The sequence below is a fragment of the Melospiza georgiana genome, chromosome 17, assembly GCF_028018845.1.
Source record: "Melospiza georgiana isolate bMelGeo1 chromosome 17, bMelGeo1.pri, whole genome shotgun sequence".
NCBI classification, from domain to species: Eukaryota; Metazoa; Chordata; class Aves; order Passeriformes; family Passerellidae; genus Melospiza; species Melospiza georgiana.
In genome coordinates, this window is record NC_080446.1 from 6,984,947 (window position 1) to 7,000,005 (window position 15,059).

General features: G+C 59.3%; 1 protein-coding gene across 1 annotated transcript; it reads right to left on the reverse strand.

Moving 5' to 3' along the window:
- Positions 1 to 11,705: 11,705 nt before the first annotated feature.
- Positions 11,706 to 14,533, reverse strand: LOC131090895 (signal-regulatory protein beta-1-like). The gene is made up of 5 exons (XM_058036562.1): positions 14,470 to 14,533; positions 13,220 to 13,579; positions 12,899 to 13,094; positions 12,478 to 12,517; positions 11,706 to 12,148 (listed from the first exon to the last, which is right to left on the reverse strand). Exons 1-5 carry the CDS (start codon positions 14,531 to 14,533, stop codon positions 12,020 to 12,022), a joined length of 789 nt encoding a protein of 262 aa, XP_057892545.1. The 3' UTR covers positions 11,706 to 12,019.
- Between the last annotated feature and the right edge of the window lie 526 nt (positions 14,534 to 15,059).

The window sequence follows — 15,059 nt, forward strand, 5'->3', positions numbered from 1 at the left end:
AGCCAAGCACAGCCACAATTTCCCTTCACAGAGCTGGCCAACAAGGAGCAGGGGTCCAGAGGAGCACTTGGATTTGGCCTTTTGTGCACAGCAATAATTTCTTTGCACAGGGATGGGACACAGGGACACATCACTACAAGAGGGACACTACACCTCAGAGGAAGCAAAGGTGCTGAGCTCTGCTCTCTGGTGACCAGTGATAAGCCTCCAGGGAACTGCATGAAGCTCTGCCAGGGAAGTTTGAGGTTGGTATTGGGAAAAGGTTCTTCTACCACAGGGTGTTTGGGTACTGGAAGAGGCTCCCCAGTCACAGCCTCAAGCCTGGCAGAGCACAAAAAGCATTTGGACAATGCTCTCAGGCACAGGGTGGGGTTCTTGGGGTGTCCTGTGCCAGGGCAGGAGTTGGACTTGCTGATCCTTGTGGGTCACTTTCAGCTCTGGATATTCCATGGGATTAGCAGTGGATTGTGGAAGCCCTGCAGCTACACCACCATGGGCAGTGCATCCCACCCAGCCCAAGTCCAGGAGCAGAGACCCTCAGGGCAAGTGAGTGCCCAGCGTGAGGGCAAATGCCAGGGACACACTGCAGCCATTCACAGCCACCTTTCCTGGTTATTTTTACATGGAAGCACAGATCCTGGAGGCCTGGTTGGCTTCAGCCTGCCTGGGATGCTTTGCTCGGTGTGGAAGGTTCAGACAACCTGTTCTGAGGCGATTTCAGAGCAGAGCCAGCCTGCACACAAGCAGCAGCCGCCGCAGAGCGCTCGGGAAGGGAAGTTAGAGCTTTATAAAGCTCTGCAAGAGAAGGTACCGCACAGAGCAGATGGTGTGGCGCGAGCTTCCCGGGAAGAGCTGCTATTGCTCCCCATTAGGAAGCATATGGGCAGGCTCAGCTGCCTCCCCTCCCACCCATGGCCCTTCCACTCTGCATCACAGGGGCCCTGCTCCAACACGAGAGGTCTGGAGGATTCACCCTGGCAGGGCAGCCCTTGCTCTGCACTGGGAGCCAGGGAGAGAGGAGCATTTGGCTCCTTGCGCGCCTGAGACAGGGGGACAAGGCAAAATTTTGGGAGTGCAACTCTGCCATCATCATCATCATCCTTCTGTACAGAACACCCACGGTGAGCAGGAGGCTGCAGCACTGCTTGGCAGGGCGGGCAGCACTGCCAGGCTCTCTGTGCTGCCAGCGGGCACCCAGGCTGTGCTTGCTCTGCAGCATCTCCCTGCTTCAGCTCAAAACCCCTGCTCCGGCAGGGAGGATTCCAGAGACCCCAGGGGATTCCAGAGCTGGGCTCTCCCTGGCTCCAGGAGCTGGGCAGCAGCCAGCATGGGGACAGGGCAGTGTTTCTGGAGAGCTTTTCAAGAATGAGTTGATTTTCACAGCTTTGAGGCACAGTGAGGAACTCACATCACGCTGCTAGCACCTGTTTGGGGAAGGCACGAGCTCCACGTGGGCTCAGCCACCCCTGTGGGTTTGGGTGCTGGGCAGGCAGGGGTCTGCTCCCCTTCCCTATTGCCAACCACAGGCTCAATGTCCTTTTTGCATTCCCAGCTGGGCAGCTCTGCAGGATCTGCTCCCTCACCCATCCACACACAGGGACCCTCAGTCAGAGCAGCAGCACCCCATCTCTTGTCAGGGCCTGGCAGCATGCAGTGGGAACAATTACGACACCAATCCCAGTGGAAAGTCCTGCAGCACTGGTTTGGCCCAGACTGTGTTTTCCTGCCTTAATCAGCTCCTGTCTGATCGTCTCCCAGCCCGACTGCCCCCGGGAACAGCGGTGCCTCCCCTGGCTGCAGGGCATTCACAGGGGATGGAGCTGGGACAGGTTCCAGTCCCTGCCCTGCAGGGCCAAACCTGGGCCTGCCAATGAATCACATTTCGCTGAGGGAGGTGGCTGCAGTCTTTCTCTGCCTGGGATCCCCATCCCAGCAATGGGATGGCACAGTGGGAAAAGCACCAATAGCCTGAGTGACACCTGGACACAGCAGCTGTCCCAAAATGCTCAGTCCACCCTTCAAAATCCAAACCAGCTTAGGGATACAGGAAAAAATACCAATACTTTAGACATCAGCCTGGAAAATACCCCAAATTCAGCATCCAGAGGTGCTGTTTTGGGGCTGTGGGCACAGAGCCATGCCCAAGCCCCAGTGAGCAGCCAGTACTTATGGGAGCCCTCCACAATAATGACTCAATGCTCTTAAAGGTCTTTTCCAACCTCAAAGATTCCTTGATAAACTAAAAAACCCAGTGCCGCAGGGACTCACCACCCTGGGGAAACTCAGAGCCATCCTGGCCCAGTCCCAGCCACCACCACCTCCCAGCCCAGCCCCTGAGAGGTGCTACTTTCACAGCTCACCACAACAAAACACCCTGTGGGACCACATCAGAGCACCAGGCCCACACAAGGTCTGTTCTGGCACCCACAAGACGGTGCAGCCTTCATGGAGCTTCATGTTCCCCCCATCCATCCTCCAGCTTCAAAAACAAATTCCAAGACCCCTCCAGCTTCAGATCCAGGTGGGCACATCCTCCAGCCTCCCCCCACCCCACCTCTCAGCACCCAGAGAGGGCTTTCAGCTGGGAGAGAAGCACAAATGTCTCCTGAAGCGGGGAGCACCAATTACACTGCTGATATTTAGGGCTTCCAGCACAACAAATGGAGCTGCAGCTTCATTAGGTACCTTGCCAATTTAATCCGAGACATGCAGTACAGGGGAAGCTTAAATTAGTTTATCTCATGTTAACTTATAACAAGCAATATGTTAATGTGGGCATGGCTTTCATGGACTGTGACCCAGGGAAGGGGCACCCACAGCCCCCTAAAAGTGGATTTTAGAAGCAGGGGTATGCATCCTACCTGTCTCCTCATACTCCTGTGATAGCATCCACCATCATAAACACCTGCAGCTGGGGAAGGGGTGCATCACATCACCCCCTTATATATGGGAGAGACCCTGGAGAGGGTGATGAGCTGCAGGGGCCTTGTTAAGGCTGTGATTGCCAGGGGAAGGGTGGGGTAGGCTGTGCAGGATGCTCTGTGAGCAGCCTGTGCATGGGTTTGCTCCTCACCTCTTGAGGGGGCTCATGAGAACTACCTGTAATTGGTTTAGCCAAGCTTTTATTGGGTGATTTAGGAGTGACAGCTGAGTTATTTCAGCTCTCTCAGGTCTTTGTTGGGGCTCTGGGGCACAGTTGGTGTGGGGGGGATGTGTAGGGCATTTCTGAGGAGGCCCCTCTGCGCACATTGCCCAGACCCTTATTTCTGCCCCCTCCTTAGGGCTTCAAATCGCAGCCCACTTAATTTTAGTGTCCCTCTGCCACTGAAGTAATCCCCAGCACTGCCAGGATCAGCTGGTTCCCTCCAAGCCCCTGCAATGACTTTCAGGGAGGATGAGGGAGGGCTGCAGCTCTGCCTGCCCAGCTGGGCTTTGCTGAGTTGGGGTGATGCTCTGAGTGTCCCCATGGCGCTCACACATTGTCACCCTGGGCTCCAGCAGTGGCAGCAGAGCCCGGTGTCAGCACACCCACCCCCATCAGAACATCCACCATCCACAAGCAAGCAGGAAAACCCCCAGGCTGCAGCAGGGACTGTATCCACAGGGCAGCTGAGCCGTCCTGGGGCCGGGCTGTGCTCCCAGGCTGTGCCAGCCAGCAGCGGCGCCCCGTGGGATGCTGCGGAGCAGGGAATTGCCCGGGCTTCCTTAATGCAGCCCAGCACAATCGCACCGCTCACACTCTGGGGGAATTCCTCACGGCTGTGTCAGAGCAGGAAAGGTGGCTTATATCCTGTGCCTGGCCTGGAAACGGCCCTGGCTGACCTGAAGTGAGGGGTTTTAGGGTAAAACTGCTGACAGGCTGGGAAAGCACAGCGGCAGCGTGGGCTGGGAAGGACAGGGCTGGCAGTGCTGGCGCCTGTGCCCGCTGAGGTGCGGCGAGTCCTGGCAGGGCTGTGCTGACCTTGGCTGGCAAACAGGATCCTCCCCTTGCCCCAGAGAAGGGTTTGCTCTCTGTGTGGGTCTGCAACACGTGCACAGCCCCGGGACTGAGCTGCACGGGAAGTGCTGCAGTGACCATCCCTGGAAGTGCTCCAAAAACATGTGGATGTGGCACTTGGGGACATGGTGGGTTGGCAGTGCTGGGGGAATGGTTGGACTCCGTGATCTCAGGGGGCTGTTCCAACCTTAACTGATGACAGGGACGGGGCACAAGAGAGACCTCACTCAGGGCAGCTCAGCAGGGACACAGGGTGGCCCCAATCCTGCACACTTAGTGCAGTGGCTGCAAAACTGGGAGATGTCTGTGCTGTCTGTATGGGGCATGACTGGGCTCACCCCAGCTCTGATGGGCTCCAGAGCCACAGGGAGCCTTGGTGCCCACCCTGAGACCCTGCCCCAACCCCAGGAGCAGAAATGCTCTGGAGGAGGAAGTGGCAGGGGCAGGGGGGAGGGCAGGCAGGGTGCAGGCAGAGCTCCAGCCATGCACGGACATTTCAGGGCTGGGTGTTAATCATTGATGGACTCCAGGGAGCTGTTTAAACTAAAGCCTCCCTCCCTGCTCTGGAGGGGGAAGTTCTGCACCGTGCTGGCTCCTGGGGATGTGGTGGCAGTGCCAGCACCCAGATCCCCAACACACGTCCAGCCCTATGGAGAGATGCTGGAGAAGACCTTGATGTCCCCTTGGTGGTACCAGCAGGACTGTGGTGGAGCCTGGCCGAGGGAGGAGAGATACCATCTCAGTTTCCAATGCCAGTTGTTGGGGTTTTTCTCTGCATCCTCTCCAAGTTCTTTGTTGATTGCAAATCGTTATCATGAAAGCGCATCCGAGGCTGCAGCAGCAGATAACGCTGGAGCTCAGAGAGGCTGCACTGCCTCAGAGTCCTGCGGCAGCTGCGGATGGAAATAAAACTGCTAACGTGGGGGATTGATCATGTTCAGCCAGCTCAGCCCATTGCTTCCTGCTTGGCAGAGCCCTTGCTGTGAAGTGCTAAAATCCGGGCTCAGAGGTGGGATTTGTGCCGTGGAACCTGGCGTGTGGGCATGGCCCCAGGGATGCCCCATGGAGGGCTGTGACATGGCACATTGGGGTAGCAGACCTGGCAGGACCCTGTGCCACTCTTTACTGCAAAAGAAGGTGCTGTGTCCAGCAGTGGGGACTTTGTGGGGTCATTTGCTGGGTCTGATGCCTCACAGCAGGAATAGCACGACTGCTGGGATGCAGGGGGGCTGCACCCCCTGAAACAGCCAGCCCTTGGAAGAGGATGCTGCCCAGCCCTCAATGCCATCCCCAGCCCTCCTGCCAGGCTGTCCCTGTGTCACTGCCCCCATGTTGTCCCCAAGTCTCAGGAGCCACATTCCAGACCTCCTGGCTCTTTATTTTGCCCCCTTGAGACTCAGTGCTCTCAGCTCTGTGGGGCTGGGGTTATTCTGGCCCTGCTGGAGAAAAACGCTTCTCCGTGGGGTTTCTTTTGGTCTGTCCTTTTTTTTTAAGTTGAAAGCAACAAAAATCTGGGGGATTATTTCTGGTCGGCAGGATCCACCACGCTCCCAGTGACTGCATCGCTCCGAGGGGCTGGCTCTGATAAGAAGCTGCAAATCCGAGCTGCCAAGCGCTGCCATCCCGCTGGAGCCTTGGAGGGGGATCAGGGATTTAGAGGGTCTGTGTGATGTCTAACAGGTTTAGAAAATATTGCCTGGGATTATCCACTCGCGGCGGTGCCCAGAGACCTCTGAGCCGCGGCGGGTGCCGGCACTGGCTGGTGTTTGCTGAGGGGGTTCCTGTGCTGAAATCTGATCTGAGTGTGCCCGCTGGCGTTCGTGGGCACGTTCCCTCGTGTGCACACGCGTGGATGTGCAGGAGCGGCGGCTCTGGGGCTGTGAATGGGGCTGGTGGGGGCTGAGCCGTGTCCGACCCCCGTGGCTGCCAGCCCCGTGCGGGGTCCGGGGTGCCAGAGGGGTGCTCCAGCCTTCGCCGTGCTGCAACCCTGTAAGGGCAGCTCCTGACCGCCAGCGTTAATGATATCCACCCAATTAGCCCAGCCTAGCCGCAAGGATTAGCGGATGGAACCATCATCCCAAGGCGTAAGCAGTTAACGCTGCTAATTAACCACCGCGTGAATCCCAGCCCGGGCACAGAGCGCGGCGGCCGCGGGCAGGGGGCGATGCCCACCCAGCCGGGCTCCGGGAGACCGGAGCTGTTTACGGAGAATTCGCCGGGCTCGGGGATCCGTTATTTTTACACGTTGCCATAGCTACTGATGCCATTATAAAATTAAGCCTGAACCATGTGGAAGAAATGGATCTGTCAGGAGGAATTATTTTCGGGAGCGCGCTGTGGGTCCGAGCCCAGCCGAGGGGTGATGGGGGTCCCCGCTGGAGGCATCCCGACCACGGGCACGTCCCTGGATCGAGGCGCCGGGCAGGCTGCGGAGCTCCGGCATCGCCGGGAGCCACCGGCGCCAGCGCAGCCCCTCCGGGCTGGCAGCAGCGCTGGGCACGTCCAGGGCGAACAAAAGCCCGCTGAGAGGGAGCTTTCAGGCCGTGCTGTGCTCCCTCCCGCAGCGCCTGCTTTCCCCCTTCTCCTGCCTCTCTCAATATTTTTCCTTTTCCCTGCACTTCTCTGCAGAGGGACACTCGTGCGGGCTCGGGGCAGCCAGCGCTGGGGACACGGCCAAGCACAGCCACGCTTTAACCTCGCTCGGTGCCGGGAGGGACAGCGAGCTCCAGGGACCCCACAGGGAGCTCCAGGGACCCCACAGCATCCTGCCCTGGGGACAGGGACCCCACAGCATCCTGCCCTCGGGACGGGGACCCCAGAGCATCCTGCCCTTGGGACGGGGACCCCAGAGCATCCTGCCCTGGGGACAGGGACCCCACAGCATCCTGCCCTCGGGACGGGGACCCCATAGCATCCTGCCCTCGGGACGGGGACCCCACAACATCCTGCCCTCGGGACGGGGACCCCAGGGACCCCACAGCATCCTGCCCTGGGGACAGGGAACTCCACAACATCCTGCCCTGGGGACAGGGAGCACCAAGGATCCCACAGGGAGCTCCAGGGACCCCACAGCATCCTGCCCTCGGGACAGGGACCCCACAGCATCCTGCCCTCGGGACAGCGAGCTCCACAAGGAGTTTCCCTACCCTGAGCTCTTCTCACTGGACAAAACCCCCTGGAGCATCCCCAGAAGTGTTCACGGCTCACTTTGGGTACAATGTACATGCGGATGTTGGGAGGACCAGGACCACACCAAGAGCTGATCCAGCATGAAGAGCCCTGGGAACTCCCGTGCAGGCAGGGCTCCTCTCCCACCCTCTCTGGGACCCTCCCTGGGGCACTGTCAGGGCCCAGCCCTGCAGCTTGATCTGCCCTCCCTTGCTGGCTCCAGAGGGTGATTGTCTTTGGGCAATGTCCCGTCCAACACTGAAAGCACAGTGTGAGTCTTTCTGAAGCACTGGATGTTTCTGTTTGTCCCATGGCCCTGGAAACCCCTCTTTAATCACTGCCAGAGCCTTGGCCTCACGGTGTCCTGCAGTGCAGGACCGCACGGCCAAAGGAGAGTTGGGCACAAAGGATGTGCGTGACACTTCTCAGTTTCACTGCCTACCCCTTCCTCTTGTGACTGAAGAGATGAGGAATGGTCCTAGGGCATCCCCCTATCCCCTCCCCACCTGTTCACCCCAGGGATTTAATGAAAATTATTCCAGGTTGGCCAGAGAGGTCCCAGCAGCAAAAACTGCAATAGCACAACCTCCTACTGGGCACCAGAGAACCCACAGGGAAAAGCAGCATCCTCCAAATACCTTCAGCTCTTCTCAGCTAAAAGCCCTGGTCTGCAGCCTGGGGGTCCCAGTTTGCTTCGTGGGCCTGGCTGGGCAGTGCCTGGGAGTCCATCTCCCCCCTGAACACCCCGAGTGTCCCAGTGCCATGGGGGGCTGTCCTGTACCCCAGCTGTCACTGGGGCTGTGCCTGGGGGCTGGAGATGCCCCTGCTGTGCTGGCCAGAGCCCTCACTCTGTCAGGAGGGGACGAGGCTGGCAGTGAGGCTGTGGCACAGAAACTGTTCCTATGACAACCCCAAATCCCAGACCTGTTTATCCCCTTTGGTGAAAATCCACAACAACCGTGAAAACAGGGAATAAGAGTCAATAGTAAGAACTGAAATAAATCAGAGCCAGTGTAAAGCATGTCACCATTTTACTCTGGCTTCGTTCCTTTCCAAGGAAAAGCCTGAGAAACAGGGAGCTGCAAAGGGGTGAGCTCACAGATTTGGAATTTGAGGGAGCAGGTTCCAACTGTGCAGCATCCCAGGACTTCTCCCTCCTGTTGTCTCTTCTGGCAGGGACCCAGCCCAGGCCAGCCAGCAGGCACAAACAAGACCCATGAGGCATTTTTGGGGGACAATCAAAGTGTCTCTGAGACTCTCTCACTCTCTCCAACCCCCTCAAAGCACCCAGCTGCTCCTCCAGCTTCTGCTGCCACGCTGGCACAATGTCGCCACAGCTTTGCCTGGTCCCCTTGGTATCATAGGGTCCCTATGGCATCAGGAGGTCCCCAAAGCATCACTGGATGCCTGTGGCATCGTGGGGACCCTGAGGGGTCCCTGTGGCATCAGATGCTCTCAGACCTGTGGCTGTTTGGGTGATGCTGAGGGACTGGCCTGTCTCTCCCTGGTGACTTGTGGGCACCAAGATCTCACGGTAGCAAGGACAGGGATGGGGACAGGGATGGGGACAGAGCAGGGGCACAAGGGTGTCTTGGGCAGAGACAGCCACAGACCAGGCCTTGGCTGGAGCTGCTGCCCTGTCAGAGCAGCTGGAGCGATGCCTGCTCCTGGAGACACAACATCCCCTGGGCACCCCCCCTGGGACAGCACTGCCTCTGTGAGTGCCTCTGCTTCTTATGGCTGAGCCGGAGCACCCCAGGGCAGGGCACGGGGCATTTATCCCTGTCTGTCCCTTTCTCTCCTTGCCCAGCCTGGCCCCAGCACAGCTCAGCATTGTCCCATTCCCCGAGAGTGCAGCCAGCCCTCTGCTGTCCCCAGGACACAAAGGAGGCACCTGCATCCCCCATATCAGCCAGCCCGTGCGCTGGCACCGCGCTCCTCCTCGGCGTTAATTGATCGCTGCTCCCCTCCCCTGGCTGCCCGGCCAGCCCCTCCCATCCAGGCTAACTGCTCCCGTCACTGTGCTGCCTGCGGGAGGCTCGGGCTCCCCTTGGCTCCGGGCACAGCCCACGCTTCCCACCCCGGCTCCCTGGCACAGCGGGGACAGCACACCACGGAGCAGACCATGGCACACAGCATGGCACTGACCACAGCACACAGCACGGCACACACTGTGGCACAAACATGGCACATACCACGGCGCACAGCATGGCACACAGCATGGTACAGACCACAGCAGACCATGGCACACAGCATGGCACACAGTGTGGCACACTGTGGCTGACAGCACAGCACACACTGTGGCATACACCATGGTACAGACCATGGCACACACCGTGGCACACATTACAGCACACAACATGGCACACACTCTGGCACACTCCATGGCACACACTGTGGCACACAGCGTGGCACACTCCATGGCACACAGTGTGGCACACACCACAGCACACACCATGGCACACACAGTGGCACACACCACTGCCTGGCAAGCCCTGCCAGCCCTCTTGCCCTGGCACCTCCAAGGGCTGTTTCCCACCTCCCGGCATCAGGAGTGGGTCAGATGCCAGAGCAACCCCTGAGCATCCCCTGGCAGCCCAGAAACCCATCAGAGTGCAGCCCAGATCAGCCTCCCCAGCCCTTTTCCTTGGCCTTGCCATTGCACAAGGTCCTGGCACTGGGCTCACACACCATGCTGAGGGACAGCCAAGGTAAACCTGGCATGGCACCGCCCCAGAGCGTCCGTGCACAGGGACACAGCCCAAACCTGCTTGAAGCCAGCGTGTCCTCTCCCCCTGGGACACCAACACTGTCCCAGTACCCATCCAGGCACCACCTCTGCTCTGCCCCAAAGTCCCCAGAGGTGGCAGCAGGAGCCTGATGGTGCCAGCCCCAACCCCAGCACTGCCCTGTGCCTCCCCAGCAATGGCAGCTCCCGGCCTCCCACACACACCCTGGCACCAAGCAGGTCACTCAGTGGGGTGTGACAAGCAGCAGCACCAGGAAAGCAGCCTGGATGAGCAGCGAATCCATGACCCCAGCACTGCCTGGTGCTGCCCCCTGATCCAGGCTCTGCCCCCCAATCCAGGCTCTGCTCCCCAGCACGCTCCTACCTTGTGTCCGTGCCCAGGCGCTTGTTTGTGCTTTCACTGCCGGCACACCCCAGGCTGAAGGCTTAAAGGATTTTCCTTTAATAACCACTAAATCCCTCCCCTGGGCAGTAAGCTGCAGACCTGGGCCCTTTCCTAGGTGCAGAGCATTCTGCCGGTGCTCTGCTCACTCCCTGCTTTGCATATGCTCCTATCGAACTGGATTTCCCCCCTCCCGATTCAGCCCCGTGCTTAAAAAGCCCTAAATCCCCTCGAATTTCATTTCCTCTGGTCCTCGAGGTCTATCCCCGGTTTCAGTCTCACCCACGTATTTTACATACTCGTGTTCACAGCCTTGATGGGAGATTTCTGCCACTTTTGGTGCTGTCCCTGCACAGAGCCTGGGCAGCCCAAGCCCTGCTCAGAGCAGCCACTGCCTCAGCTGGGAAATGATCCAGGGCCTGGTCATGGCTCCACTGGGGAAATGATGCTGGGAGAGGCTTCATCCCAGCACCCCAACCCTCCCACTGAGGGAGCCAGTGCTGGATCCCTGACCTGGCAAACTCATCACCACCACCCTGCCTGCAGGGTGCTGAGTGTCCCCTGAGAAAGGACTGGCTCCAAACTGTCCCCACTTCACATCCCCGGTGCAGGTGACTCAGGTGACTCACATTCAGTCCTGCAAATCAATTTCCGTAGTGGCTTTTCTCCCCGCTGTGATAATTTTGTCCCCTCAAGGATCTCCCTGCCAGCCCCGCTCCCCTGGTCACACTGTCTTGTTTCACTTCTCTTTTCTCATTTCACAGAACAAAAGTAGATAAAGCTGAAAACTGGTGATCGTATCAGCTTTCAAGGTCACAGGCAGCGGTGCTGGCAGCAGGTTCCTCTGCCTGGAAAGTCTGTTTGGGGCTCAGTTCCTCCTGCCAAGGAGGTGCGTGCTGGGGCCACAGGTGGTGGGAGCTCAGCTGCCACAGCTGGGACACTGTGGCTGTGGGGCTGTGTGTGCTGCCTGCTGTTGCTGGGGGCTGCAGCAGTGCCCAGTGTGCAGTGTGAGCTGCAGCCTCCTGCCATGGCCACCTTGCCCCTCTGGCTTGCTTCCCTTGGAGGTGGGCACCACCAAACGTGTGGGCACAAAGCAGGGAATGTGCACGGGGCAGATGTGCACTGAACAGGGGTTCTGCATGGAGCAGATGTGCAGGAGCAGGGGTTCTGCATGGAGCAGATGTGCATGGAGCAGATGCAGGTTTTGTGGGACTGGGCAGGTTCCCTGCCTGGGGCAGGTGGGAGCTGGGAGCTGAGCAGGGGCTTGGCAGTAGCACAGGGGTGGCACACATGCCCCCAGGACCCTGCAGGACTGGCACTATTGCTCTTGCTCTGAGCACAGCAGGACTGACAGCAGGCTGTTTGCTGGCTTTAATGAGGCTGGTGAAAAGATAACACAAATTATGGACCTGTGGGCCAGGAAAGGGCCAGTGGAAGCCCATGCTGGTGGACACAGCTGTGTGTAAGGTCCTCCTGGTGTTATCAGCACAAAACAGATTGCACAAGGCAGAGGTGCTTGGCCTCGTGGTCTGATCCTGTGGTCGAGAAGGCTTCCAGGTCCCAGGAGAGCTCCCCTGAGATGCAAACGTGGTGAGCATGGCGTGCCGAGCTGCGATCAGGGTGTGCCATGCAAACAGCTCCACTTCTTCTTTAGGGTGTCCTGCAGAAACATCCCTTCTTCCACCCTGACACGTCCTGGCTGCACAGGCAGCAGTGCCAGGTGTCACTTGGCAGCTACCCTGAGGCTGGCATACTCGGTGGGGGCTGTGCCCGGGCTCCTGCCACGCCGTGGGGCCGGGGGCAGAGGCTGCAGGTCGGCGTAGTGGATGTTGCTCTCCTCCTTGCTGCTCGGCTGCGAAAGCGCACACAAATGGGGAATGATGCCACAAGGAAAGTCTCACAAAAATAACCATAAATCAGAATGTTGAGAGTTGGAAGTGACCCACAAGGATCACCAAGACCACCTCGTGGCCCTGCACAGGACAAGAGCAAGAACCAGCTTCAAGCCAGGCTGGGGGTGCCACAGCTGCAGAGGTGGTGCCATGGAGCAGAGGGTGCAGGGACCACATCAGGCAGCTGCTGCCCACCCAGTGTGCCCCCTGCCCCCAGAGACTTGCAGGGCTCCTGCAAGCCAGGGCACCAGCATGGGATGTGCTTCCCATACTCACAGCTCACTCTTACCTGGCTGGGCAGGTGGGAGCTCTCTGCATCCAGGACTTCACTGTAGGGAGAAGGATAAGGATGGGCATCAGAACTAAAGGAAGCTGGCTCCTTTCCCCACCCAGCACAGCCCTCAATTCCCCTCCTGAATTTCAGCAGGATGCCCCTGTTGAAGGCAAATAGGGACAGAGTGCTGACTGCACATCTGGGCTGGGCTCAGACACACAGTGAGGGGCTGCAGGAGCTACCTGGTACCGGGTGCTCCCTACCATGAAGTTTCCATGAAATGCAGAAAGAACCAACAGAGCAGTGCACCTGTAAGCAAAGGACCTTTTCTGGGGCGAGTTAGAGCTCCAGACAAGAAAGGAAGCCAAGATAAAGCAGGTGGATAAGGCAGTTTGCTCATTTAAGGGTGCAGAAGGGAGAGGTGCTGAGTACAAACCTGGGGGTGCCAGGGGTCTCTGCACAGCCCTGCAGAGGGACAGACGAGAGGCTGCCCGTGGCCACTGTCCTGGCTGGGCAGGGGCTGCCCACCCCACCTTGGCGCTTCCTCCTGTACATGCAAAGGGCCACGAAGAGGCCGAGGAGGAAGCAGAGCACGACAGCTGCAGCCACCATTCCAGGAACCAGGGCTGCCTCTGTGGAGACAGAATCAGAGCAGGAGAGGGTGGTGGCTGTGGGGCAGAGCAGGACGTGGCTGTGGGCAGGGTGGGGGCTGTGGGATGGGCTCCCTGGGACAGGTGTCCTGTGGGGCTGCACTCACCTTGCACGGACACCTCGGTGCCACTGCCATGCCTAAACACCTCATCAACACCAGTGGTCTTCTTGGCAAATTTCACACAGTAATAGGTGCCAGCATCATCAGGCTGGACGTTCCTGATGCGGATGGTGAAGTTTGTGTTAGACCCAGGTGCTGCCGCCGTCACACGGGAGGAGGGATCCTTGTTATTCTGGTCATAGACAGTCTTGTTTCCACTGCCCCAGCCCTTCAGCCACATCACAGGACCTGGTCCAGCATCTCCAGACGTGGTGCATTTCAGGGTGAGCGTCTCCCCCACTGCCACTGCCACCTTGGCCTGGGGCTGCTGCACAGTGAAGCCCTGACCCGCCTGGGCATCCACACCTGGGCACAGAGACAGGAGGGTTCAGGGATGAGCGATGGGGTGAGGCAAGAGCAGCCTCACAGGCAGAGAAGTCCCAGTATCCCCCAATTTGCAGATGAGAGATATCCTGGGATGTGACAGAGACAACATGCAGGCACTGGGAGGGAGGAAACCCTTCAAAAACCCGTTCAAAATTAACAAGGGGCAAATCTGAAAAAAGAGCAGGCTGCGCAGGGCAGTGGTGGAGTCACCACCCCTGGAGGGATGTAAATGACATGTAGATGTGGCAGTTGGTGGCCTTGGCAGAGCTGGGGTAAGGGTTAGACACGAGGATTTCAGAGGGCTTTTGCAACCCAAACAGTTCTGCGATTCTATGATTTGATAAATCTGCATCCTGTTCTGTCATTTGCAGGGGGTGCTGCAGCTGCCTGGAGGCCAGAGAGGGGCAGAGGGAGCCAAGGGGAACTCCTGGCAGGAAAAAATTCCCGAGTGCTGTTAAACATTAACACCCTGGCTCTGCTCCACAACCAGCCAGGATCACTCTGTGAGGAGTTGGGGTTCACAGGCAGGAGTTCAGGAAGGATGTGCAGCCCTGGAGCCCAGCCAGCACAGCCCCCCGACCCCTTCTTGTCCCAAAACCCCTCCTGCTCCCCAAAACCCCTCCGATCCCCAAACCTCTCCTGCCCACAGTCCCCACAGGTACGGCAGCGGCTCGGCAGGGCTGGACCCGGCTGTGCCCACCCCCGGGGCTGGGGGTGCTCTGCCAGCACGGTTTGGGCACGGTTTGACCCCAAAAAGTGCTGGGGAAGGAGCACCCTGCGCCCCGCCCGGTGTTTATCTTTGCCGCCCACTCGTGTTTATGGGGCAGGGCAGCTCCGGGGGGCTCTGGGGGGTCCCACTTCCCACTCACCCAAGAGCCGCCGCTGGACGGGGCTTCGCTGCCCAGACAGGAGCGGAGCTGCTGCCGCGGCCATGGGTTCTGCCCAAACTTTGGGGAGGAAAAGGGGAAGCGGCACAGGAAATTGAGGCGAGCGGGTGGTTAACGCTTTGGTGTCTGCCCGGGGCGGGCGGGAGCCGGCAGAGCTGGCGGGCATCATCCCCGGCGGGCATAACCCCTGGTGGGCATCACCCTGCCGAGACCTCTCTGGGCATCACCTGCCGAGACCCCTCCAGGCATCATCCCCGGTGGGCATCACCTGCCGAGACCCTCCAGGCATCACCCCCGGCGGGCATAATAACCCTGCCCAGACCCTCCGGGCATCACCCCCGGCGGACATCACCCCCGGTGGGCATCCCCCGGCCGAGACCCTCCGGGCATGGCTCCCGGGCCACCCGGCACCGAGCGGCTGCTCCGGGCTCGGGACAGGGGGCGGCTTTGCGTCCTCCCCGGTTGGGTGAGGGGCAGGAGCAGCGGAGCTTCGGGATGTGGGACGCTCGGTGTATCCCGGGCACTGCTCTGCACCACCGACCCATCCCGCATCCCGATCCTGCTGGGAAGGG

What these genes read in the sequence shown, in the direction of transcription:
- LOC131090895 (XM_058036562.1), bottom strand. Translation starts at nt 14,533, where the DNA reads ATGGCCGCGGCAGCAGCTCCGCTCCTGTCTGGGCAGCGAAGCCCCGTC. An exon ending in GAGACCCCTGGCACCCCCAG is followed by an intron (nt 12,518 to 12,898) that starts GTTTGTACTCAG and finishes TTCTCCCTACAG; the next exon opens with TGAAGTCCTGGATGCAGAGA. An exon ending in GCTCCCACCTGCCCAGCCAG is followed by an intron (nt 12,149 to 12,477) that starts GTAAGAGTGAGC and finishes GCGCTTTCGCAG; the next exon opens with CCGAGCAGCAAGGAGGAGAG.